At 39.7% G+C, this 26,097-nt stretch overlaps 1 protein-coding gene across 5 annotated transcripts; it reads left to right on the top strand.

Annotated features, from left to right (window-relative positions):
• Window positions 1-3,543: 3,543 nt before the first annotated feature.
• Window positions 3,544-17,142, top strand: cacng6a (calcium channel, voltage-dependent, gamma subunit 6a). Of its 5 annotated transcripts, none has more exons than XM_060904080.1 (6): window positions 3,550-3,622; window positions 3,714-3,783; window positions 4,451-4,808; window positions 5,559-5,633; window positions 9,443-9,580; window positions 15,420-17,142. In XM_060904080.1, the coding sequence occupies exons 3-6, from the start codon at window positions 4,508-4,510 to the stop codon at window positions 15,641-15,643; spliced, it is 738 nt and encodes a 245-aa protein (XP_060760063.1). In that variant the 5' UTR covers window positions 3,550-3,622; window positions 3,714-3,783; window positions 4,451-4,507; the 3' UTR covers window positions 15,644-17,142. The 5 variants fall into 5 exon arrangements, with proteins under 5 accessions (XP_060760061.1, XP_060760063.1, XP_060760059.1 ...); XM_060904076.1 differs by having other exon boundaries at window positions 3,999-4,808; XM_060904078.1 differs by lacking the exon at window positions 3,714-3,783 and having other exon boundaries at window positions 3,544-3,622; window positions 4,336-4,808.
• Window positions 17,143-26,097: the final 8,955 nt, after the last annotated feature.

Raw genomic sequence — 26,097 nt, 5'->3', positions numbered from 1 at the left:
TTATTGAGGTGCACAGCAGTGTATACATAGTTGCAACTGCGCAGACTGCACAGGTTGCGAGCTCGAGCTTGGTTGCTATGGTTACCCATAACAAGTTTGACAGGCATATCAGGGACAGCGCCTCCTAGTTCAGGACCCCAACACGGCATGATGAAGGGTGCCAAAAGGCAGAAAACGATTGCATCGTTTTTTCAAAAAAAAAAAACGACTGTAAGTAAACTGTGCCTTACTTTATCATATCACCTTGCAATTTTTTGATAGTCTGTTCAAAGTAATGTCGTAGTGAAAGTAAAATCGTACGGAGTAGAGAAGCCTTTCTGGTAGCCTCCTTCTTTCGGTGGCAGCCATGTAGATACAGTGCTCAGAAGGCACAGTTTTAATGTTTAATCTGGCGTTCCCTGCCATAATTTCAGCGAGCATATTGTTTCATAAGGAAACTTTGCGAAGAGTTGTTGACTGACTGCCGCTCACGCAACACACAGGCATAGTTAGAAAGTCAGGATGCACTGGTTTACACTTTACACACACACACGTAGCCCAGCCTCTCGCTATGTTTAACAGTTGGAACTTAGCGGTTTTAAAACTAGTTTTGCAATTTCTGTGCGTGATGATAATGTGTAAACTTTGGATTTCCATAGGCTATGTTAAAATGTTATCATTGTCCTGGCCTGCAGGTAGTTCCTGGTGATGGCAGTGAGGGAGGTGAAATAACATGTATACACACTACCGTTCAAAAGTTTGGGGTCACCCAGACAATTTTGTGTTTTCCATGAAAAGTCACACTTTTGTTTACCACCATAAGTTGTAAAATGAATAGAAAATATAGTCAAGACATTTTTCTGGCCATTTTGAGCATTTAATCGACCCCACAAATGTGATGCTCCAGAAACTCAATCTGCTCAAAGGAAGGTCAGTTTTATAGCTTCTCTAAAGAGCTAAACTGTTTTCAGCTGTGCTAACATGATTGTACAAGGGTTTTCTAATCATCCATTAGCCTTCTGAGGCAATGAGCAAACACATTGTACCATTAGAACACTGGAGTGAGAGTTGCTGGAAATGGGCCTCTATACACCTATGGAGATATTGCACCAAAAACCAGACATTTGCAGCTAGAATAGTCATTTACCACATTAGCAATGTATAGAGTGCATTTTTGATTAGTTTAAAGTGATCTTCATTGAAAAGAACAGTGCTTTTCTTTCAAAAATAAGGACATTTCAAAGTGACCCCAAACTTTTGAACGGTTGTGTGTGTGTGTGTTTATATATATATATATATATATATATATATATATATATATATATATATATATATATATATACACACACAAAATGGAATCATTTGCTGACAGCTCAGTCCCCCCCAGTTCAAAAATCCTATCTGCGCCCCTGCCCTGGACAAGTTGCCAGGTCATCACAGGGCTGATTAATATAATATACTCAAAAATGAGTTTTAATTGTGAAACCAGTCACAAATTAAGATACCAACAGGATTTTCCCAGTACCATACCCATGACGTATTACAGATATATGATGTAAATCACTGATTCTGTGCTGCTCACTCTGTGATATCTAGTTTGAAAGGGACAACTGCTGGGACAACTCAGCCCAGTGGCTCCACCTACTGGTTAGTGATAGAGCAACATCTCTGTCATGGTGAGTGAGCTAGCGCATCCATCGTCATGCTAAGCACATAAGACTGCAGCTCGCTCTCTCTCTCTCTCTCTCTCTCTCTCTCTGTCTGTGTGTGTGTGAATTATAAAGCAGTCCCATAATTTTATAGGCCTAATTTTGTGGGCCTATTGAATGCAAATTCTTCTCTATAAGAAGACATACAATGCTGCTTGAAAATTTGTGAACCCTTTAGAATTTTCTATATTTCTGCATAAATATGACCTAAAACAACATCAGATTTTCACACAAGAGAAGATAAAGAGAACCAAGTTAAACAAATGAGACAAAAATATTATACTTGGTCATTTATTTATTGAGGAAAATGATCCAATATTACATACCTGTGAGTGGCAAAAGTATGTGAACCTTTGCTTTCAGTATCTGGTGTGTCCCATCTGTGAAACATGGTGGTGGTAGTATCATGGTTTGGGCCTGTTTTGCTGCATCTGGGCCGGGACGGCATGCCATCATTGATGGAACAATGAATTCTGAATTATAGCAGCGAATTCTAAAGGAAAATGTCAGGACATCTGTCCATGAACTGCATCTCAAGAGAAAGTGGGTCATGCAGCAAGACAACGACCCTAAGTACACAAGTCATTCTACCAAAGAATGGTTAAAGAAGAATAAAGTTAATGTTTTGGAATGGCCAAGTCAAAGTCCTGACCTGACCTTAATCCAATTGAAATGTTGTGGAAGGACCTGAAGTGAGCAGTTCATGTGAGGAAACCCACCAACATCCCAGAGCTGAAGCTGTTCTGTATGGAGGAATGAGCTAAAATTCCTCCAAGCTGGTGTGCAGGACTGATCAAGTTACCAGAAACATTTAGTTGCAGTTATTGCTGCACAAGGGGGTTATATCAGATACTGAAAGCAAAGGTTCACGTACTTTTGCCACTCACAGATATGTAATACTGGATCATTTTCCTCAATAAATAAATGACCAAGTATAATATTGTTTTTGTCTCATTTGTTTAACTGGGTTCTCTTTATCTACTTTTAGTACTTGTGTGAAAATCTGATGATGTCTTAGGTCATATTTATGCAGAAATATAGAAAATTCTAAAGGGTTCACAAACTTTCAAGCACCATGGTAGAATTCCTCAGGAATTTAATTTTGATAGCAAGCTCTATCTATCTATCTATCTATCTATCTATCTATCTATCTATCTATCTATCTATCTATCTATCTATCTATTTGCCAAATCGATACACCTAATGGTTGTTTATTAATTGATTGAGCATAAAGTCATAAAGTGGGTTTGTTTGTTTGTTTTGGTAACTAAATCCACTGCCCAGATGGCAGTGTTATGCACTCAGAGTTTACTCTGAGTTAATTATAATGGCACATGATTAAGAGAATTATATAGTTGTATGGTGTATTGATGTGTTACCAATTACTAAGGTGGCGTCTGTTGGCTCAAATAATGACTGACTACCCAGAAATCAATTACCCTCTTTCCCTAAAGATGTGTCGGGAGCACACACACACACACACACACACACACACACACACACACAGACACACATTTGCTGACCCTAACCCTTAAGCAGCTGTCTTTGGCTGCTACTTTTTTATGTGATTAACAGGTGGCTTTTAAAAATAGAAATGCAAAACACATGCTTCAGTCCTCACATGCATAACTGCTGAGACACGCACAGTAAGAGTGCAAAAATGCACAAAGATGAGGTAACACTTACCGAGGCTATACATAAGCTTAAAAAAATTAAAAACAATATTTTTGGTTTGGCCATGAATGTAACTGGTTGTGAATTGAGTAACCCACCTCCCCCTCATGCACCCTGCACCAACAGCATGCCACTGGCCTCCTCCCTCTTTTTGCCCTCCCTTTACCCCCTTTTCTGTCCCTGTGCCTTGTCACTGCTCCTAGACACAGAGAAATCATTGCTTTCCTCACTCTCCGAACTGAGCCTCTCACACCAAAAAGGTTAGCAGCTTGTTTGTATCATTATTATAATTCATTATTAAAGCATGTGTTTAGTAACCACTCGTCACAAAATTTGTCATGTCTTTGTCAGTTTCAGACTGGACATAAACCCTGTGACCTAGGTTTAGTTTAAAATGTAATGGATCCTGCTGCTCACTGAGGTTGGAATTATTAGATGGCCTAATTTAAGTTTATATTTGTTTTCACAATCACTTATTTGTTGAGAATGGATGGCATAGTGTTTAATATTTGACAGTATTTGATATTTGTAGCATAAATTATATATTGTATATTGTTGATATTGTAGTATTTTTGTATGTTGTGCATATATTGCAATTGCATTTTGCATGTCATATTCTTCTTCTTTGATTTCTAGATATACTACACTAAAGTTCCTTCCTCAAATCCTTTACTCCATGTATACTTCCTGAACCTTTCTCACCACTGTCAACTGGCATATTTTTCACCCCTTGTCATGTAATGGGCAGAGTCCAAGTGCCCTGCTTACATCATTCATTGTTGTTCAGCTGTCGGTGTTGGTCTTTACACAACCATGATTAACACCTTCTGCTAATTTGTTATCTAATGTGACACATTCCATAACTCTTACTAAATAGCTCAGTAGATAGTATCATACTTTGCTACCAAAGCCTCTATCTGCACTCTTGACAGAGTGATCTTGATCCTTGACTTATTCTTTTCACCTACATTAGCATCCCTAGACAAGTTCCTCACTGAGTAGTCTCTACTCTTCTACTGCTTCCACCATACACCCCACTCCTTTCCTGCTCTTGATACACTGTCATGTGGTCCACCTTCATCGTGCAGGACGAGGAGGTCAGGTCCACAGCCATATCTGGCAGAGGTGCTGAAGCATTAGCAGGAATGTTAGGTGTGCAAAGTGGTGGATGCAAGCGGCGGACAAGAGCACCCTCATCTTCCCTAAATGACCATCAGAAAGGCAAGATCAAGTTGACATTCTTTGTGGCCATAGTGGGCATCATGCTGGCTGTCTTAGGGGTGGGTACAGAGTTCTGGGTAGAGCTGGCATCGTCAAAAAGCATTAACAACAATGAGACATGCCTTGCGGCACACTATGGCCTGTGGAAAAGCTGTATGAAGAGGCTCTGGGTTACTGATGTTGACCCTGAGCGGGAAACCTGTGGACCTATTGACCTACCTGGAGGTAAGGTGATTTTTAGAACAAAACAAACAAAAAACATCATAAGCTTTAATTTCACTAAATTTTTCATTCTCAGTCAATGTTTTACAATAGAACCATGCATTCTGATTTGATTGCAATTCATTTTAGAATGTTTATCAAAGGGCACCATGGGGTGCAGTTGGTAGGATTACCGCCTTACAGATTCTCCAGTTCAATAATGAACTCATGTTACTGTCAGAGTTCTGTATATCCTCCCTGTGTTCATGTGGCTCATACCTCCCTACTGCCTATAAATTGCTCCTGGCTCTTCTAAATTGCCCCCAGGGTATCATTGAGAGAGTGTGCATGTGTGTGTGTGTGCGCGCACATGGTTTCCACTAATGGACAAGTGTTCCATCCAGGGTGCTTTCCTGCCACATGTCCAGTGTTCCCTTGTGGGCTCCAGATCCATCACTACCTAGACCAGGATAAAACAATTACTGAAGATAAACGAATGAAATATTTATCAGTCAGAAAAAGTTAGAGAAATGAATGTAATTCCAAAGAACATTATAAACTGTAAACTACAAATGTGTACAGCAAACCAGGTATTAAAACTATTTGGATTTTTTTCAGTTAGTTTGTGTACTGTGGTCCTGTGGATTTTTTTTTTCAAGGTGCATCTTTTATAATAATCCAGATATGTTCAACTAATAAATATGATTAGTCTTTTTAAAGATAATATTCAGATGTAATATCCACATAAATTTAAGCATAATTTGCTTATTCCAGAATCAAACTGCACCTATTTCAAGATTTATACAACTGGAGAAAACACAGTCCTGTTTCACAAAATACCAGCAAAGAGTGAGTTATCTATCTATCTATCTATCTATCTATCTATCTATCTATCTATCTATCTGTCTGTCTGTCTGTCTGTCTGTCTGTCTGCCTGTCTGCCTAGCTATTTACATTTAGTTATGGAATTTGACAGACTCCCTTAGAGCAATTTACCGTACAGAAGTCTTTTTTCTTCAAGTGTCTATCAAAAACACATCCTCATGCGAGTTCACTAAATTAGGGACAAACAGTATCATCAGCTTAAAAACCCTGTTGGGGAGATTCATACAGTATTAAACATAAAACTTTTTTTAAAATTATAACACAGTGCTAATTTAAGTTCCATTTATCTGTCTGTGGGCTGATGAGATGATGCAGACTTTCCTGTCCAACAAATGTTTTGTCTTTTTATTATTTAATGCATGATAAGACATAGCCCTGTGATGATCTGGTGACTTGTCCAGGGTGTACCCCACCTCTCGCCCATAGTCAGCTGGGATAGGCTCCAGCTTGCCCGTGACCCTGCACAGGACAAGCGGTTATGGATAATGGATGGATGGATGGATGGATGGATGGATGATAAGACATAATATGTAATAGAAAAAATTAATAACTTCAGAAAATTCTCTGAAATATCATCTGGTACAATCATCAAGAAAAAAAACAACATTTTGAGAATTTTATATTGAAAACTATTTAAGCGCAAATTATGACATTAAACAGAAATATGCAAAGCATGCTTGGAATCACCTACAAGGTCTATTAGACTTTGTAAGATTGGAACTTTCACCATTTTTGTGTACTGTTACTGTGTTACCATATGACAAGTGGTATGACCTCATAAAAACAGTGGAAATTAAATTACATCTGGAAAATATATTAAATTGTATCTAAAATCTATATTTTTTATAAATATTACAATGGAGAGATGAAGTTTTGTTTCGTTTAGGTGGTCAGTTCTTTGCCTGATAAATTTGAGTGAACTTGAAAATATCATGTGGCATGACCACTGTCTGTGATAGATGTGTGTCATCCATTGGTTCTTTTGGTGCTTTCATACTTACATCATAATTTATATACATTTATTATTATTTGTTGCAGTTTAATTTGAAGCAGATTTTTTTTCTACATCTTCGACGTCAAATAAAATTGTATCATGATAATGTAATTTATATCTTGTACAATGTCATGAGAAAAAAATGCATTTGTAAATATATTATTTTATTAATTGTGCATTTATTAGAGCAGCACAGTAGTGCTCTAATAGTTAGTACTGTATCCTCACAGCAAGAAGATTCTGGGTTTGAACCTTGCGGCTGACTAGGGTCTTTCTGTGTGGAGTTTGCATATTCTCCCCGTACCTGCATGGGTTTCTTCTGAGTGCTCTGGTTTCCTCCCACAGTCCTAAAACATGCAGATTATGTCAACTGGCTACTCTAAGGCTACATCCACACGGCAATGAGAATTTTTTTTTTTTAAATATCGCGTCCACATGGGCAACGGATCAGTAAAATATCAGGTTCATATGGCAACGCAACGCTTGCTGAAAACGATGCAATACACATGCCACACCTCTACGTGCGCTGTAAGACGGTCCCATTGGAGACACCAGAACAATAGAAGAAGTAGATGCATGCGCATAAACTCCTTCTTCTGTGGCATCAGCCACATAAAGTTTTGATTATTAGTCAGTAGCGTAAAATAGTATCTATTGTCTAAGACACTTATTTATATTTCATATTAAAACGTCTATGTAAATTAATACATAGAAAGCCTGGCCAGGCGCTGAACGTTCTTCTGCCTTCACTTTAAGAGAAATTCAGGGCAAGCATAAGCCTAGGTTCTTCCCTGTCACTGTCACACGCGCATACCTTCTCACTCCTTGTCCTATGGCTATAGTCCCTTTAAATCACGTGCTCGTTTTTTGAATGGAGACACGGAAAGAGGAATGAATGGGGGTAGATGGAGAGAGAGAGGAATGAACGGGGGTAGATGGAAGCCAGTACGCCAACATTCTGAGATCCTCCAGAATTCTTTAATGGTCCGGAATAAATTGAATGCTACACGTTGATGGATTACTTTGTTCTTCTACGCCCTTTTTGAGGAATGTATTGTCGGACTTAAACCAACATCTGAAGAGGTGAGATCGCTCCTTTTTTTCCTATTTTTGCTGGCGTGATTGTTTTTGTTTTTGGAAAGCGCATGGGCGGTGCGCGGTTTGGTACTGCTTCCGCAATGTTTGGACTAAAGACTCTGCCCTAAGGGCTATTCTCTCTCTCTCTCTCTCTCTCTCTCTCTCTCTCTCTCTCACTTTGCACCATTACACAATAAATATTCACAGTGAAAATATTTTGTAAGCGCGTTTCATGAACCAAGTTATAGGATTTGTTGAAAACTCGCATCGAGTTCGTTACACTTCTACCCGGCGTGAAGCACTGACAGTCATGTGGTTGTGACGTCATCATAAACAAATCCGTTCTACTCATCCAGACGACTTCGCAACGGCGCCGTTGCCAGATTTTTTCACTCTGGAACCCGTTCTCAAAAGATTTCGTTTTGGGGCACCCAAAACGCCGGTGCCGTGTGGACGCCAGGCCGAAACGATAAACAATTTTATCAGATTCACCTTAATCCATTGCTGTGTGGACAGGGCCTAAATTGCCCAGGAGTGTGAATGTTTGTTTGTCATCTCTGTGTTAGCCCTACGGTAGATTGGTGATCTGCCAAGGGTGTTTCACCCCCCCCCCCCCCCCCCAGTCAGCTGGGATTGGCTCCAGCTTCCCCCACAGCCCTAACAGATAAGCAGTATAGATAATGGATGTATTAATTAATAATTTTAACCTTTTTAGATTCCGATAAGTAGCAAACAAACAAACAAAACCCAACAACTGAATGCCACAGGTAATGAGTTAACTATGGCTCTAAATAAAGGGTGTAGTATCACGCTAGGAGAAAAGAAAGGCTTGAAGTATATTAATAAAGATAGCTATTACCACCATGGCCCTATTGTATTTCTAATGAGCTGATTAGGAGAATATATGCCCGTATTCTACATTTTCCCCTAATACCAGTTTATAATGCCAAAATGCGTGTTTTTTTATTTACCACACAAGAGTTATAATTCACTTGGACATGAATATTTTTCAGTTTTTCTTAGAATTCAGCAGGCTTTTTTAAACTGTGCCTTGAAGATGGATATATAGTACATGGCCTCTGTTTTGATAGGCTGTCCTGTATCACACTTCAATTAAAACAAACAAACAAACAAACAAACAAACAAACAAACAAACAAACAAACCCCAGTCTAGGAAGAAGCACTGCTTATTACTATATCACTTCACTGTACATGGATGTATCCGAACTGCCGTGGACTGAGTAGCAGTGATACATTAATGTGAGTCACTATGAGGAATAATTAAAGGGCTATTTTTGCAGCTTCAGTTTCTGGATGATATATGGACAGCTTTTTTTTGTAAGGATTGTATGAATTATGGGTGAACAGCAATTTGAAAATGTTTAAATAGTACATAAATCAAAAAAGCAATAACAATTTAGTACACCAACAACATGTACCTTCTGTTCTTATCTATTATATATCATGAAATTGGTAATCTACTTCATGTTACAACATTATACACTATTGTTTTAGCTATTACAGAAGAAAAGAGCTAAAACCTATCTATCAATTGATCTGTCTTAAATGCCAATTAAAAGTATGAAATAATTTCAAAACAGTTTTATTAATATTATGAATTCATTACTTTAATCAAAGAACTAAGACAGCTAGGAGAAAGGGTCTATGAGTCTATGAGTGATCTCCCTTTCTCGATTTTCAGATTTGGCTGTATCCTCTGCCATGGTAGCGATCGTCAGTCTTTTTCTGATGGTGATGGGAGCTGTTTGCATTATCATGGCATTAAGCAAAGGCGTGCAATTTTTCCTGAAGCCAGCCTCAGTCTGTTTCACAGTATCAGGTATAGTCATTACACTGTGAATAATCCTGATAGATGATCAATGCTTAATGCTTGATGTATGTAGAAACACACTTCCTCATATAGTGGCACGGGGGTGTAGTGGTTAGCACTGTTGCCTCACGGCAAGAAGGTTCTGGGTTCGAGCCCAGTGGCTGATGAGGGCCTTTCTGTGTGGTTTGTATGTTTTCCCTGTGTCTGTGTGGGTTTCCTCCAGATGCTCTGGTTTCCCACACAGTCCAAAGACATGCAGGATAGGCTAATTGGTGGCTCTAAATTGACCATAGGTGTGAATGGTTGTTTGACTCTGTGTGTCAGCCCTATGATAACCTGGTGACTTGTCCAGGGTGTACCCTGCCTCTTGCCCATAGTCAGCTGGGATAGGTTCCAGCTTGCCTGCAACCCTGTACAGGATAAGCTACAGATAAATGTGTGTGTGTATACACCTGTCAAGGAGTGGGATATATTAGGCAGCAAGAGAACAGTCAGTTCTTGATGTTGATGTTTTGGAAGCAGGAAAAATGCCCAAGCATAATGATCTGCACAATTTTGATAAGGGATACAGTGGTGCTTGAAAGTTTGTGAACCCTTTAGAATTTTCTATATTTCTGCATAAATATGATCTAAAACATCATCAGATTTTCACACAAGTCCTAAAAGTAGATAAAGAGAACCCAGTTAAACAAATGAGACAAAAATATTATACTTGGTCATTTATTTATTGAGGAAAATGATCCAATATTACATATCTGTGAGTGGCAAAAGTATGTGAACCTCTAGGATTAGCAGTTAATTTGAAGGTGAAATTAGAGTCAGGTGTTTTCAATCAATGGGATGACAATCAGGTGTGAGTAGGCACCCAGTTTTATTTAAAGAACAGGGCTCTATCAAAGTCTGATCTTCACAATACATGTTTGTGGGAGTGTATCATGGCACGAACAAAGGAGACTTCTGTGGACCTCAGAAAAAGTATTGATGCTCATCAGGCTGGAAAAGGTTACAAAACCATCTCTAAAGAGTTTGGACTCCACCAATCCACAGTCAGACAGATTGTGTACAAATGGAGGAAATTCAAGACCATTGTTACCCTCACTCCAAGAGCAAGGCATGTAATAGTCGGCGAGGTCACAAAGGACCCTGGGGTAACTTCTAAGCAACTGAAGGCCTCTCTCACATTGGCTAATCTTAATGTTCATGAATCCACCATCAGGAGAACACTGAACAACAATGCTGCGTATGGCAGGGTTGCAAGGAGAAAGCCACTGCTCTCCAAAAAGAACATTGCTGCTTGTCTGCAGTTTGCTAAAGATCATGTGGACAAGCCAGAAGGCTATTGGAAAAATATTTTGTGGACAGATGAGACCAAAATAGAACTTTTTGGTTTAAATGAGAAGCATTATGTTTTGAGAAAGGAAAACACTGCATTCCAGCATAAGAACCTTGTCCCATCTGTGAAACATGGTGGTGGTGGTAGTATCATGGTTTGGGCCTGTTTTGCTGCATCTGGGCCAGGACGGCTTGTCATCATTGATGGAACAATGAATTCTGAATCATAGCAGTGAATTCTAAAGGAAAATGTCAGGACACCTGTCCATGAACTGAATCTCAAGAGAAGGTTGGTCATGCAGCAAGACAATGACCCTAAGTCAGGGGTGTCAAACCTGATCCATAAAGGGCCATGTGGCTGCAGGTTTTCATTCCAGCCATGCAGCAGCACCCTGATTTGGCTTATTCAATCAACTGACACACCCACCCTTTAATCAAGGGTGGGTGTGGCTGCAAGTATTTGACTGTGTGAAGACAGTTCAGTTGATTGAATGAGCCAAGTCAGGTGTGCTGCTGCATGGCTGGAATGAAAACCTGCAGCCACAAGGCCCTTTATGGATCAGGTTTGACACCCCTGCCCTAAGTACACAAGTCGAAGTTGTTCTATCAAAGAATGGTTAAAGAAGAATAAATTAATGTTTTGGAGTGGCCAAGTCAAAGTCTTGACCTTAATCCAATCAAAATGTTGTGGAAGGACCTGAAGCAAACAGTTCATGTGAGGAAACCCACCAACATCCCAGAGTTGAAGCTATTCTGTACAGAGGAATGGGCTAAAATTCCTCCAAGCCAGTGTGCAGGACTGATCAACAGTTACCAGAAATGTTTAGTTGCAGTTATTGCTGCACAAGGGGTCACACCAGATACTGAAAGCAAAGGTTCACATACTTTTGCCACTCACAGATATGTAATATTGGATCATTTTCCTCAATAAATAAATGACCAAGTATAATATTTTGTCTCATTTGTTTAATTGGGTTCTCTTTATCTACTTTTTGGACTTGTGTGAAAATCTGATGTTGTTTTAGGTCATATTTATGCAGAAATATAGAAAATTCTAAAGGATTCACAAACTTTCAAGCACCACTGTAAATTGTGATGGCGAGATGACTGGGTCTGAGAATCTCCAAAATGGCACATCTTGTGGGGTGTTCCTGGTAGTACTGTAGTTCCGATGCAATTATGCTGGAGTGACCTCTCCATTATGCTACAGCCTGGGCACATGTAAATGGAAACCTTGAGCTGTTCAAACATCAAGTTCCCCCTCTTGGTCTTGTTGGTAGGATTCAGAGGAAAGGCAGAAACAATGTCAGGTACCAGCGTGGCTGCAGGAGTTGCCGGCAGGAGACAAGATTTGCCTTCCAGCCTACTTAGGAGGGGCTCCACTCCAGATTTCCTGTCAGGGTTTACTATCTTAGACTTTGTGTAACCAAACGCTAACCCATAAGGCAGTAGGAGACTCATGGAGGGTGGGAGCGTCTATTTTCCTGTGCAAAAAATAAACTTGCCTATTGCCAAGATGCAGTGGTTAGTACCTACCAAAAATGGTCCAAGGAATGACAACCGATGAACCAGCAACAGAGTCATGGGTTTTGAAGGCTCACTGAATTGCATGGGGCACATATGCAAGCTCATATTGTCCAATCCCACAGAACAGCTACTGTAGCACAAACTGACAAACTGCTGAAGATGCTCAGATCCTTATGCTTGCCCATTTTTCCTGCTTACAACACATCAACTTCAAGAACTGACTGTTCTCTTGCTGCCTCATATGTCCCACCCCTTGACAGGTGCCAGGTCCCATTGTAATGAGATAATCAATGTTATTCGCTCCATCTGTCAATGGTCATGTGTGTGTATATATATATATATATATATATATATATATATATATATATATATATATATATATATTTACACACACACACACACACACACACACACACAGTCGTGGTCACAAGTTTACATAGTGTGACATGAATGTCATTTTGGATATGAATGTCATGGCGATATTTGGGCATTCAGTAATTTCTTTGAACTGTTCTTTTTCTGTGGCAGAATGTACAGCATACATCTTTCATAAAAAAAAACCCACTAGAATTTGGTGCAGAAGTTTTAATTTTCTTTGGGTTTTCTGAAATCAACCAGGGTGAAAATTATACATACAGGGTCAAAAATATACATACAGCACACCTAATATTTGGGCAAAATGTCTCTTCGCAAGATTCACCTTGACCAAACATTTTTGTTTACTATGAACAAGCTTCTGGCAGAATTCTGGTTGGATATTCATGACTCTTTATGGTAGAATTGGTAGAGCTCAATTATTATTATTTTTTTCTTGGTATGACTTATAAGCACGGTCCATATATTTTCAATAGGTTGAAGTCAGGACTTGTTTTAAGCTTAATGTTAGCCTGCTTTATCCTCCACAACCAGCTCTGATGCGTGTTTGGGTTCATTGTCCTGTTGTAACTCCCAAGTCCCAAGTCATGTTCAAGTTTCTAATTGTTTATGGTGAAGAATTCTGAGGTAGTCCTCCTTCTTCATTGTTCCATCCACTTTATGCAATGAACCAGTTCCACTGGCAGCAAAACAGCCTCAGAGCATGACAATTCTATCACCACTACCAGTTGGTACAGTGTCCCTCTGTACATGGTGGTCATTGTCACCAAACAGCTAAATCTTTGTCTCACCTGACCATACAGCTACCCTCCAGAAGGCTTTTTCTTTGTCTGTGTGGTTAGCTTCAAACCTTAGTTAAGCTTGAAGGTGTCAATTTTGGAGCAGGGGGTTATAGAGGGCTACCGCGTGACGTCACCGTACCGCGAGATTGTGTTAGGGCGCCATATTGGAAGACCAAGTACATGCATACATACATACTCACAATATAAAACAAAGTACAAGCAAGAGTAAAGTGACACAATGGCTGATAATTCTGGTTATGTGAGTACATTACCAGCTGCAAAAAGGGCACGGTATGTGGAGAAACTGGCTGTGATTGATGGGTTTGACCCATATGATAAGACTCGGGGCAAGGGAGAATGGATTTTTTTATTTCATAATTTATTTTTAATTTACTACTTATCTGTTTTTATTTATATATATTTGAATTATTTGGACATGGGGAAAAACTATATTTAAAATCCAAAGAGGGATGGAGGGAGGAAAATTAAAACAAAAGAAAGAAATGAAATATAACAAATGTGATAAAATTAAGGATGTTTTTATTCAGTAAACATTTAAAAAAATGTTCTACAACACTCTAGCCTAGTGACTTAGCAGTAACAAAATGGTCTGAACATATTCTGTACTGTTGTAGACTTGAAGTATTCAGATCCGCTCTGCATAAAGCAGCTAAATACTCTCTCTGTCTCCTGGCAGAAAGCTCCTTGGTTTGCTCCCCTTGTGTCTCAATCACAGCTGGTATTCTGTAGAAAGACTTCTTTTCACCTTTCCCATCAGCTTTGTTAGAACACCCTAACACAGCACAAAAGTTTACCATTGCAGGTTTTTGATGAACCAAGTGCCTCGTGGGTTCACATACCGCGCGCTGCCGTTATTTCCCCCTAATCACGAGTTTGTTGGTCTTCCAATATGGCGCAGGGTTTGTTTACTTCCGGTTTCGGGTGACGTCAGTGAAAGGGGTCTATATCTTGGATAGCAGCCTTAGTCCATGGTGAACTGAAATGTAGACATTGATTCATCAGCTTCCAGTTCATGGCAGGGCTGTGCCATGGTGGTTCCCAGGTTGTTCCTGACCATCCAAACCAATTTCCTTTCAGCTGAGGGTTACAGTTTGGGTTTTCTTGAAGCAAAGTGGCTTGGCAAAGTGACTACACCTCACAATAACTTGGCTACAATTGTTTGAACTGATCTTCAAATTTGCAGTTGTTTAGAAATGGCTCCAAAAGACACTCCAGAGTTGTGAATATCTGCGATCCTCTTTTTCAGATCTGCACTGAGCTCCTTGGACTTTCCCATTGTATTGTGTGTTGGTCAATCCAATGAGTGCTGTAAACAAACCCTTTTTATGAAGGTACAGAGAAGCTACCAGCTGTTGTCAATCATGATCACTAACAGGAAGTTAAGAGACCTCGGCCATGGCAAGATAAAAGACATTTTGGAAGTTTCAGCAGTTCTGAATTAATAACCTAAGTGAGCGTATGTAAATTTTTGACCAGTATGTACAATTTTGACCCTGTGATAATTTCAGAAAACCCAAAGAAAATGAAAACTTGTGCACCAAATTCTATTGGGTTTTTTTTAAGTAAAGATGTATGCTGTACAATCATGCACAGAAAAATAACAGTTCAAAGAAATTACTGAAAGCCCAAATATTGCCATAACATTCATATCCAAGATGACATTCATGTCACTATATGTAAACTTCTGACCACAACTCTGTGTGTGTGTGTGTGTGTGTGTGTGTGTGTGTATATTAGTGTGTGTATGGGTCCTGAATGGAAAAATAGAAGACTGACTCATTTTCTCTCATTTCTTGTCTTCCTCAAAACAGGTCTACTGGTTTTCCTGTCTCTCATCATTTTTCATCAGTCAGTCCTTTCGCTTTTGGCAAGTGACCATTCCATACCATTGCACCATGAACTGTCGTGGTCAGTAGCATGTATGGGATGTGCTGGCATCTTACTAGTAGTTGCAGGGGTTTTATTCCTTCTTCTTGCTCTGCCATATAGTTCTTGGGGAAAATGTCTGCCTAACAGGAACACTGATGGCTTGTGACACAGGCCCTTTGTAAACTTTGGTACTGATAAAACTCACTTTTCAATGCAGTAAACAATCTGACTTTATCTGAACGAAGCTCTTTGGGAAACAAACAAAAAAATCATGTCTTGGTTTGTTTTTGTCAGATAATGTGCATTTAAGAGATTATGATAGAGACTTTATGAGATTAATGCAAATAATATAATATATACTGACAGGGGAGCCGCCAGAAATTTTGGACCCCATGAAAGATTAGAATTTTGGGTCCCCCAACTTTGCCCACCCTCATCACAATTGCACTATTGTCATTATTTGACTTTTGATAGCCCATGGACCTTGAGTTTGTGACTTTGTTATTACATTTTATGTATTAACCTACCAGGGACTAGATGAAAACTGGTCAGTGAGTAATTCTGGTGCATTTACAATCACAAATGAAAATTCAAGATTTTGCCACATGCCTTCTTGTGCTAGGACAATTGGTAGTGAAATGTGTGATGTGACTGCTAATAAATCATAGAAAAAGTTTTCTACCCAGCATCAAAATAGCTATGGAAATCCCATGGATTGTTATGTGTTAGGTAGAAAGCTGTGTGTACTGTTCTGCAAAAAGAAATATGTTCAAGCATTTATGAGTTGTATTGCTGCTTACCTCCTTCTCCAAAGGGGGGTTCAGTGGTTTGGTAGGGCGGAGGTCCCCCTGAGGCTGAATCTGTGCATATTTAGGGCACCCCATTAGTTATGAAACTGGTTATTAGCACTAGTTATTAGCACCAGCATAACGTAATATTTCATCTTGTTTATCACACAAGTCAGTTCAGTTATTAAAATGGAAAAAATGTCACTGTACAAACTGTAAAAGTGTTTCTCTTGATAGGCTAATCCAACCACGTTCATACTGTTCATTTACCATTCGCTAATATTTTGAACACACATGTGAGCGATAGCTACCTTTCTTTGGGAAAAACTGAGTGACCAGTTGCCTGCCTCTCCGGTCCCTCTCAGCTTTCAGCTGCCTTTCTTTACGTTTTTGACAGCCACTCTTCATATTTAGCGATCATAGACTGTACGCACTCCACTGCTGGCTGGCTGGCTGCTGCACCGCGACACAACAGCAAGTAGCGTTGCACTGATCAGCACACAGATTTAACGCATCGCGCTTCTACCAGAACTGGACCGTACCATTTCGCAAAAGGGGGAGGGTTAAATGACAATATGTTGAAGAACTCAAGAAATAGACAACCTTGTTCAATTAGCTCATTTTACCAGATGGAATATTGCATTGTTGTTATTTCAAAAGTCTTATTAAAATCATTAAAAGCATATTATCAGCCCCTTAAAGGGCCCCATGGCAGTGCTGGGCCCCTAGAATTGTACTAACCTTTCCCCCCCTGGCGGCGCCCATGTATACTGATACTGATTACATTGTGTTATAGTGTGCCTGTTGTTTTCAGCAATGTACCAACGAAGTGTATTAAGATCAAAGAAGGATTAAAATGATCATTTGTTTTTCAACACTTAGGACTCTTATTTGTGATCATGGTCCATGTGGTAATATGCCACAGACCAACACAAATTTATAAAGAGGTTGGGTTTTAATGTATGTATTAAGGTTGGACATGCAACTGCAATATCCATACAAATCAGCTCCTCTCATTTCCTTTCAGAATCTAGTGTGCACAGTGCACCACAGTGACGTTTTCATTATGATATACAATTAAATTTCATTTTCACAGATTTTATCACTTACAGATCTCGTTTTAATGGTTGATATATCTAGGCTGGCTGAAAGGACTTACAGCAAGTATATCATCTGGTTTCTCTGTCATCAGATTTACGTCTTTATTGTTGTTGTTAGGTTAGTGTCACAAACATCGAAAAAGTGTGTGCATTTTTTTATTTTCAATGCTAACAGTCATTTCAATAGTCACAGTCATTAAAGAAATGGAGCTAATGCAGAGTTCAAACAGAATTACAGAGTACACCAGCTGCATGCTAGTGTCCTGTGCACTAAGCATATATTTTTAATAACCACAAAATATAAAATGTCATGTTTATGCTGTATTGTGCAGTATATGAGCTCTATTTTCTCAGTTTGTTTCCAAAACATAACAAATCCCAAATTCTTACTGTGTTGGTACATGTGTGCTATGTGTGATCACATAACACACTGAGCTCCATTTTTGAGAAGACAAAATTTGCCAAGACAATGGGATCATCCAAAAATTTACATACCTGACTGACGACATACAATATTAAATGAGCTCAGATTTCTTCTCCTGAGTTATGCTGTACTTTCTCTTGTGTGAGGTCCAACAACTCTACACCCTCAGTAAATAAAGCTACTTGGAATAGCATAACAACTGCCTTGCAATACCCTCTCAACCACAAGGTCCAACATAGCAACCACTTAGAAACACCTTAGCAATAGGAATAACATTGCACCTTCCTAGCAACCACCCTAACATCCACCCATGATACCATAGCAGTTATGTTGCAACAACCTTGCAACTAACTGGAATGCCATAGCAACAATTTAGCAAGACCAATGAAACTGCCTGGAAACATAGCAATCCCCAATAAACTCCCTAGCAACCACCTGGTCAAATTCAGTTTGTATTCAGATACCGACTGGCCAGTTGTCCAAATGAAATAAATGGATGGTCTTATCGATAGCACAAATGCTCATACTGTAAATCATCACATTAGCGTTTTGTGTCTTGCACTAAGAAATTCAGAGATTAGTTTCACGAGGCGGCGGCATGGTGGTGTAGTGATTAGCACTGTCGCCTCACAGCAAGAAGGTCCGGGTTCGAGCCCCGTGGCCGGCGAGGGCCTTTCTGTGCGGAGTTTGCATGTTCTCCCCGTGTCCGCGTGGGTTTCCTCCGGGTGCTCCGGTTTCCCCCACAGTCCAAAGACATGCAGGTTAGGTTAACTGGTGACTCTAAATTGACCGTAGGTGTGAATGTGAGTGTGAATGGTTGTCTGTGTCTATGTGTCAGCCCTGTGATGACCTGGCGACTTGTCCAGGGTGTACCCCGCCTTTCGCCCGTAGTCAGCTGGGATAGGCTCCAGCTTGCCTGCGACCCTGTAGAACAGGATAAAGCGGCTAGAGATGATGAGATGAGATGAGTTTCACGAGGCAGTAATGCAACCAAATATGTCTATATATGTATATGGCAAAAGAGGGTCCCCCCTTCCCCTGAATTCTACAACCCCAAATCAGAAAACATTGGTATGGTAAATTGAAATCAAAACCAAAAAAACATGGTTTTTAAATAATGGTTGACTTGTATTGCACTCAAAACAGTACAACAGTGCATTATGATGTTTTACCTCATTCATTTTTTTCCAAAACAGACAGATTACAGTTTTGATTTTTGCAAAACAAAGAAACAAACAACAACAACAAAACTGTTTGGATGGTAAAGCATTTACCACTTTATAATGTTGCCATTTCTTCTCATGACACTTAAAAAATGTTTTGGTATTGAAGACACTCAGTGATAACTGGGCGAGAAGATAACACCCTTTCTGTCCAAACTAATAAAGTGGTGCTTGACAGTTTGTGAACCCTTTAGAATTTTCTATATTTCTGTATAAATATGACCTAAAACATCATCAGATTTTCACACAAGTTCTAAAAGTAGATAAAGAGAACCAAGTTAAACAACTGAGACAAAAATCTTATACTTGGTCATTTATTTATTGAGGAAAATGATCCAATATTACATATCTGTGAGTGGCAAAAGTATGTGAACCTCTAGGATTAGCAGTTAATTTGAAGGTGAAATTAGAGTCAGGTGTTTGTCATCCCATTGATTGAAATCAGGTGTGAGTGGGTACCCTGTTTTATTTAAGGAACAAGGATCTATCAAAGTCTGAGCTTCACAACACATGTTTGTGGAAGTGTATCATGGCACGAACAAAGGAGATTTCTGAGGACCTCATGAGGCTGGAAAAGGTTACAAAACCATCTCTAAAGAGTTTGGACTCCACCAATCCACAGTCAGACAGATTGTGTACAAATGGAGGAAATTCAAGACCATTGTTATCCTCCCCAGGAGTGGTCGACCAACAAAGATCACTCCAAGAACAAGGTGTGTAATAGTTGGCAAGGTCACAAAGGACCCCAGGGTAACTTCTAAGCAACTGAAGGCCTCTCTCACATTGGCTAATCTTAATGTTCATGAGTCCACCATCAGGAGAACACAACAATGGTGTGCATGGCAGGGTTGCAAGGAGAAGGCCACTGCTCTCCAAAAAGAACATTGCTGCTCATCTGCAGTTGGCTAAAGATCACATGGACAACCCAGAAAGCTATTGGAAAAATGTTTTGTGGACAGATGAGACCAAAATAGAACTTTTTGGTTTAAATGAGAAGTGTTACGGTATGTTTGGAGAAAGGAAAACACTGCATTCCAGCATAAGAACCTTATCCCATCTGTGAAACATGGTAGTGGCAGTATCATGGTTTGGGCCTGTTTTGCTGCATCTGGGCCAGGACGGCTTGTCATCATTGATGGAACAATGAATTCTGAATTATACCAGTGATTTCTAAAGGAAAATGTCAGAACATCTGTCCATGAACTAAATCTCAAGAGACAGTGGGTCATGCAGCAAGACAATGATCCTAAGTACACAAGTTGTTCTACCAAAGAATGGTTAAAGAAGAATAAATTAATGTTTTGGAATGGCCAAATCAAAGTCCTGACCTTAATCCAATCGAAATGTTGTGGAAGGACCTGAAGCAAGCAGTTCATGTGAGGAAACCCACCAACATCCCAGAGTTGAAGCTGTTCTATACAGAGGAATGGGCTAAAATTCCTCCAAGCCGGTGTGCAGGACTGATCAACAGTTACCAGAAATGTTTAGTTGCAGTTATTGCTGCACAAGGGGGTCACAGCAGATACTGAAAGCAAAGGTTCACATACTTTTGCCACTCATAGATATGTAATATTGGATCATTTTCCTCAATAAATAAATGACCAAGTATAATATTTTGTCTCATTTGTTTAACTGGGTTCTCTTTATCTACTTTTTGGACTTGTGTGAAAATCTGATGATGTCTTAGGTCATATTTATACAGAAATATAGAAATTTCTAAAGGGTTCACAAACTTTCAAACACCACTGTATCTTATCATATGTCTTTGTAGAAAAGTTGCTTTGGTGAGGTTTTTCAACTTTGATGCTACAAATGTAATTACATCACACTGAAAGCTTTTGTAACCCAAACATTATATTTAAAGTGGTTTACAAAAGACATGAAACACTCAGGGCTGGTTGGGAGAATCACTACAACCACTATGGTTCCAGCATTTGTGATCACCTTTCAGAACCTAGACAAAGCTAGCTAAAGCAGTCTTCTTAAATCTTCCGATTTGTTATCTGGACTGCTAGGATACACTTTGTATACAAAGGTTTGTTGACACCAGAGCATAACACCCATATGTGCTTGTTGAATATCCCATTCCAGATTTAGTCTCCCCTTTGCTTTTATAACTACCTCCCCTCTCCAGAAAGGCCTTTCACTAGATTTTGGAGTGTCACTGTGAGATTTTGTGCTCATTCAGCCAAAAAAGCATTAGTGAGGTCAGGTACTAATGTTGGGCAAGGAGGCTTGGGGTGCAGTCAGCATTCCGTGGGGTTGAGGCCAGGGCTATATGTAGGACACTCAAGTTCTTATACTCCAACCTTGGCAAATCAATCTTCCTGAACCTGCACAGGGGCATTGTCATGCTGGAATATGTTTGAGCCTCTTAAGGCCCGGTCCCACTGGCCGATGGACACAAAACGTATGCAAAAAGGACACAGCGGATTAGCAAAATTTCGGGGGTGGCTCTATCCGTTTTCATCCGCTCCAGAAATGGACAAAATTGGCGAAAATTTGCGAAAACAGAACGGAAAAGAACGGACGTGGGTAGTATATAGCGGGGATGTTAAATGCATGTTCATAGGAAGCCTAGCGGATGGAAGTGGATGACAGCTCCGAAGGGGTTACCGGTGATAACTGAGAAGCGGACGCATAGCAGAAAGAGCGGATGCATAGCAGATGAAGGGGATGCATCACGTACGCCTAACGGAAACAAAGGGGATGTTGCGCGGATGTATATCGGATGCAGACCGTTCACTGCGCATGCGGGGGGTATGAATTGCATCTGCTCCGCGGATATAAAGGGATGCAGCACGCACGCCGTCAGCATAAAGCGGAAAGACGTGCTGGCGGCTACATCGATACATCTCTACTACTAGATGATTTTCTCCCCCTTTTTATACAAAATATCAATTGTCCGCTAGGTGTCCTTCTACATACTCTAGACATACTCCAGACATCCTAAATATACGAGATACATCCCAGATAGAAACGCTTTGTCCGTTTTGAATACTTTATATACGAGATGCATACGCTTACATCCTTTCTATTTCCGTGCTACTAACGATGAATAGACGTTTCATGTAGCTTATCTTTCCTCCCTCTTTCCGTTTTCAGCTGCAGCGGATGTGAGTTGCGAGTATGCCCAGAGGATGCAGAGAGGATACAGCAGACGTTTAACGGATGATGACGGACATAGAACGTTTGTTGCTCGTATATGTCGCGGATTTACATCGTACACGGCGGAAAGTTCATCTGTTCTAAAAGTTTTGTGCAGCTCAAAACTTTTTGCGTGGATGAAATCACAGTGGACGGATGCTCAATGGATAGAGCGTATGAAGCACGTATGCAATGAGTACACAACGGATGCATAGCGTTTTCCAATGGATGGCAAAGATTTTTTTACGTTTTACATCCTCTTTGCATCCGTAAGTGCAGTGGGACCGGGCCTTTAGTTTTGAAGAAGGGAAATTGTAATGCTGCAGCATACAAAGACTTTCTATGCAATTATGTGTTTCAAGCTTTGTGACATCAGTTTGGGGAAGAACCACATCGGGTCTGATGGTCAGGTGTCCACATACTTTTGGCCATGTAATGTAAGTGGAGCATGGTTCTGGCAGGAAGTAGGATTAAATAATACTGATTGTAGTTCTTGTTTCACATTAGCAAACCACCAAATACTAACCCCATTTCCAGAAAAGTTGGGATATTTTAGAGAGACATATTCATCAAGGCAAATGTCTCTTCTCAGGAAGTCAATTTTTATTTCAGCAGGAAAATTCCAGGCCTCATTCTATAAGGGCTGCAACAACATGCCCAGTCCAGATTCTCCTATTGAGAATGTATGGTGCATCATGAAGAGAAGAATCAGACAACAGCAACCACATAGGGTTGAGCAGCTTAAGTCTTGTATCAAGTATGTTGCAGGCATCAAATTATAACTTCATTTTTATTGACAAAATACAATTAGTCAGTAAAATTGGTCAGTAAAAGTAGTGAAAATCTTTTCTTTATATTTTTGTCAGTTAAGTAAAGGTTCATGAATTAACAAATCACAGATTTGTGTTTTTGTTTCACAAGGGGTCACACCAGATACTGAAAGCAAAGGTTCACATACTTTTGCCACTCACAGATATGTAATATTGGATCATTTTCCTCAATAAATAAATGACCAAGTATAATATTTTTGTCTCATTTGTTTAACTGGGTTCTCTTTATCTACTTTTAGGACTTGTGTGAAAATCTGATGATGTTTTAGGTCATATTTATGCAGAAATATAGAAAATTCTAAAGGATTCACAAACTTTCAAGCACCACTCTATATATACAGTTTGGTCAGAAGTTTACATACAGTGACATGAATGTCATCTTGGATATGAATGTCATGGCAGTGTTTGGGCTTTCAGTAATTTCTTTGAACTGTTCTTTTTCTGTGGCAGAATGTACAGCATACATCTTAATAAAAAAAAACAATAATTTGGTGCACAAGTTTTAATTTTCTTTGGGTTTTCTGAAATCAAAACAGGGTCAAAATTATAACTATAGCACACCTAATATTTGGGTAAAATGTCTCTTCACAAGCTTCACCTTGACCAAACATTTTCTGTTTACCATGAACATGCTTCTGGCAGAATTCTGGTTGGATATTTCATCTCTTCATGGTAGAATTGATAGAGTTCATTTTTTTTCTTCTTCTCATGGACTCAACTTATAAGCATGGGCCATATATTTTCAGTAGGGTTGAAGTCAGGAATTGTTTTAAGCTTAATGTTAGCCTGCTTTATCCTCCACAACCAGCTTTGATGTGTGTTTAGGTTCATTGTCCTGTTGTGTTCAAGTTTCTGATGGTTTATGCTGAAGAATTCTGAGGTGGTCCTCCTTCTTCATTATTCCATCCACCTTGTGCAATAAACCAGTCAAGTCAAGTCAAGTTTGTTTGTATAGTGCTTTTAACAATAGACATTGTCCCAAAGCAGCTTTACAGAATCTGAATGACCCAAGACATGAGCCAATTTTATCCTTAATCTATCCCCAATGAGCAAGCCCGTGGTGATGGTGGCAAGGAAAAACTCCCTGAGACGACACGAGGAAGAAACCTCGAGAGGAACCAGACCCAAAAGGGAACCAATCCTCACCTGGACAACAACAGACAACATGACTATAACATTAACAGTTTTAACATGAAGTCAGTTTCATTGATGTTATAACTCTTCATTTATGGAAACTTGAGTGCAAAACTGCTCATGACAACCGCAGTCCCAAAGTTAGCAAGCCAACTGTAGTCCTGAGCCACAAAAGCATTACTGTAAGTGTCCAGAGTGTCTTCCAAGTGTGACTTTCAACTGTCCATATGGGGCCATCCTCCACAGGAGTGACGTGATGAGACTCCAACCAGACATAGGGCATCAGAATGGATCAGGCAGGTCCAAGGAGCAGAAGAGGTCAGCACCTTGATCCCAGGATTGACGTGCACAACCCCGATTCCAAAAAAGTTGAGACAAAGTTCAAATTGTAAATAAAAATGGAATGCAATGATATGGAAGTTTCAAAATTCCATATTTTATTCAGAGTAGAACATAGGTGACATATCAAATGTTTAAACTGAGAATTAGGTAATTTTAAATTTCATGACAACAACACATTTCAAAAAAGTTGGGACAAGGCCATGTTTACCACTGTGAGACATCCCCTTTTCTCTTTACAACAGTCTGTAGATGTCTGGGGACTGAGGAGACAAGTTGCTCAAGTTTAGGGATAGGAATGTTAACCCATTCTTGTCTAATGTAGGATTCTAGTTGCTCAACTGTCTTAGGTCTTTTTTTGTCGTAGCTTCCGTTTTATGATGCACCAAATGTTTTCTATGGGTGAAAGATCTGGACTGCAGGCTGGCCAGTTCAGTACCCGGACCCTTCTTCTATGCAGCCATGATGCTGTAATTGATGCAGTACTATGTGGTTTGGCACTGTCATGTTGGAAAATGCAAGGTCTTCCCTGAAAGAGACATCATCTGGATGGAAGCATATGTTGCTCTAGAACCTGGATATACCTTTCAGCATTGATGGTGTCTTTCCAGATGTGTAAGCTGCCCATGCCACACGCACTAATGCAACCCCATACCATCAGAGATGCAGGCTTCTGAACTGAGCGCTGATAACAACTTGGGTCGTCCTTCTCCTCTTTAGTCCGAATGACACGGCGTCCCTGATTTCCATAAAGAGCTTCAAATTTTGATTCATCTGACCACAGAACAGTTTTCCACTTTGCCACAGTCCATTTTAAATGAGCCTTGGCCCAGAGAAGACGTCTGTGCTTCTGGATCATGTTTAGATATGGCTTTTTCTTTGAACTATAGAGTTTTAGCTGGCAACGGCGGATGGCACGGTGAATTGTGTTCACAGCAGAGGTGGAAAGAGTACTAAAATATTATACTCAAGTACAAGTACTGTTACTCTGATGAAATTTTACTTAAGTACAAGTAAAGTTACCAGACAAAAAATCTACTCAAGTAAAAGTAAAAAGTAGATCATTTAAAATGTACTTTGAGTAAAAGTAAAATGTTACTTTTAACAATGGGTGTTTTCTGCCTCCATTGTGTTGTGCAAAAATGAAAAAGAAGAGGAAACAAGGATATATGTACATCTCAACCCAGATGTTTTATTTAAAGGAAGTGTATCAAATTGAATGCTTAGGATAATGCTGCATTAAAACTGAGACAAACAAAAAAGGTCAATACACACAGTCATGTCGTTTACATCGCCCTGACCACACACAAAGCATTGTACACGAAATATGAAAGTGAAATGTTGCACCAAAATCTCGTAGCTTGCCTGTGTGCACTGTGTGTTATTGAACAATTCAATTCAAACATTATTTGTTTTGCTTAGTATTCCTTTCTGGCCTGTTGGATGTAGAATGGTAGGAGGACTGATCACGTCAGGTTGGCGAGCTAACTTGCTTGCATGATTAGCCAACCGAATAACAGTCTAGTTACCGTTATGTTACAGTACCAACAGGTTGCTACTTCAACATTAGCAATGCCATCCACTATTTTTGGAATATAACCAGCCTATTGTCGGTTTTACTATGGAAAGGAAACA

Source organism: Neoarius graeffei, chromosome 22, assembly GCF_027579695.1.
Source record: "Neoarius graeffei isolate fNeoGra1 chromosome 22, fNeoGra1.pri, whole genome shotgun sequence".
NCBI classification, from domain to species: domain Eukaryota; kingdom Metazoa; phylum Chordata; class Actinopteri; order Siluriformes; family Ariidae; genus Neoarius; species Neoarius graeffei.
This window is presented reverse-complemented; position numbering and strand designations above follow the sequence as displayed.

Coding starts and splice junctions, on each gene's coding strand:
- cacng6a (XM_060904078.1), top strand. CDS start 4,427: ATGTGGTCCACCTTCATCGTGCAGGACGAGGAGGTCAGGTCCACAGCC. Junction 4,809..5,558: donor ACCTATTGACCTACCTGGAG/GTAAGGTGATTT, acceptor TGCTTATTCCAG/AATCAAACTGCACCTATTTC. Junction 5,634..9,442: donor TCACAAAATACCAGCAAAGA/GTGAGTTATCTA, acceptor CTCGATTTTCAG/ATTTGGCTGTATCCTCTGCC.